At 41.0% G+C, this 1,840-nt stretch overlaps 1 protein-coding gene across 1 annotated transcript; it reads left to right on the top strand.

Moving 5' to 3' along the window:
* The first annotated feature begins 531 nt into the window (after window positions 1-531).
* On the top strand, window positions 532-1,602 carry LOC113017492 (gastrula zinc finger protein XlCGF49.1-like). Its single transcript, XM_026160645.1, is given in 2 exon segments — window positions 532-1,018; window positions 1,021-1,602. Coding segments are annotated over 2 exon segments (774 nt in total). The 3' UTR covers window positions 1,308-1,602.
* The last annotated feature ends 238 nt before the right edge of the window (window positions 1,603-1,840 follow it).

Genomic DNA, 1,840 nt, shown 5'->3' with positions numbered 1-1,840 from the left:
TGCCATAAGTCTGAGTCCAGGTTCTGATAGCAGTCTGAAGCTGATGAGGTCACAAGTTGGAAATTACATCCAGTCTGTGTCTGATAATACAACAATTAACTGTGATAAATCCTCAAAATCCATATCTGTTGCTGTCTACATTGACGGTAATTTATATTTCACATATGTTGTCTTTTCTTTTATTCCTATTGTCTCTCCAGACCTCCACCAGCAGCATGTGCTTTAAGGACCGAGGAGGTTCTCACAACCCAGCAGGTCTTTAATCAGGAGAGGAACTACAGTCTGGGGCCAGGAGGACCCAGAGCTTCCACAGATTAAAGAGGAACAGGAGAAGTGTGCAGCAGGCAGGAGGGAGAGCAGCTTGGACTGAAGCAGGAGGCTGATACTTCATTCATGGTGACTCCGACTTATGAGGAAAGTGACCACAGGGAACCAGAACCAAACAGTAAGCAACTCCTTTTTCACAACTCACCTGAAGAAGAGAGCCGGGATCAGGAAGAAAGCCAGCATGTGGACTCAATATCTACTAAAATGCCAGAGCTAAAGGAGAGGAGACATTACAGAAAGAGAAGTTACAATAAGAGAGCAGACAACACTGCTGTGTCAGGGAGTCAAAGTAAAACTGACATAATAAAAAAGTCTTTAAAGTGTGACACCTGTGGAAAAACTTTTCGCAAAAAAAACCACCTGACGACACATCTGCGAATTCACACAGGGGAGAAACCATATTCTTGCAGTACATGTGGGAAGAGTTTCAGTCTGAACTCAACATTGAAAACCCACACAAGACTTCACACTGGTGAGAGGCCATATGCTTGTATCACCTGTGGGAAAAAATTCATTCACAAATCAGATTTGGAACGTCATGTAAGAACACACACAGGCGAGAAGCCGTATTCATGTGGCACTTGTGGGAGAGAATTCCGTCTGAACTCAACATTGAAAACTCATATAAGAGTTCACACCGGTGAGAAGCCGTATTCCTGTAGTACTTGTGGAAAACAGTTTACTGAGAAATCATCATTGAGACACATATAAGAATTCACACAGGTGAGAAGCCACGTTGTTGTAGTATCTGTGGAAAAAGATTTTCTGACATCTCGGGAGTGATAAAACACATGAGATTTCACACAGGCGAGAAACCGTATCCTTGTAGCACATGTGGGAAAAGATTCAGTCAGAAATCGGATATGGCCCGTCATGTACGAATTCACACAGGTGACAAACCGCATGGTTGCAACATTTGTGGGAAAATATTCATTCAGAGGACCAGCTTAAAGAAGCACATGAGAATTCACACACGTTAAACTTTCAGACTTTCAAAGTGTGGGACAGCTGTGTGTGAGCTCACACTGAGCAGAAATTAATCGCTGCAATGCTTGAATGAAAAGATGATCCATTTTAAAGTCAGTATTTTCTGTGCAGAATAGTGAAGAACTCTCACCATTATTTATTAGGCCTTTCCCCCTCATTCCTATAATTGTATCAGGCAAACTCTGGTCTTACATTTCATGAAGGTTAACATTCTGCATGCTCGTGGCCTGTTGGTTCATTGTTTAGTAATTTTATTTATTATGTGTTCTTAAAGTATTATTGCAGGGTCTACCTTGCAGTTGTGATTGTTGTTGTTATTTTGGCGCTCTATAAATCAAAATCGAATTGAATTATGGTTCAAATAAAGATTTTATTCAAAATCTTTTGAGTGTTTTTTTTTTTTCCTGAGGTGTAATCTCTAATATAATCTCTGTGTAAGCAGCATGACAGAGGGTTCTGCTTTGTCTTTTTGGCATGACACATCTGTGGAGGAATGGAGATGCTTAGGTGAGAAAGCAGTGGACTT

Source organism: Astatotilapia calliptera, unplaced genomic scaffold, assembly GCF_900246225.1.
Source record: "Astatotilapia calliptera unplaced genomic scaffold, fAstCal1.2 U_scaffold_136, whole genome shotgun sequence".
Lineage (NCBI taxonomy): Eukaryota > Metazoa > Chordata > Actinopteri > Cichliformes > Cichlidae > Astatotilapia > Astatotilapia calliptera.
This window is presented reverse-complemented; position numbering and strand designations above follow the sequence as displayed.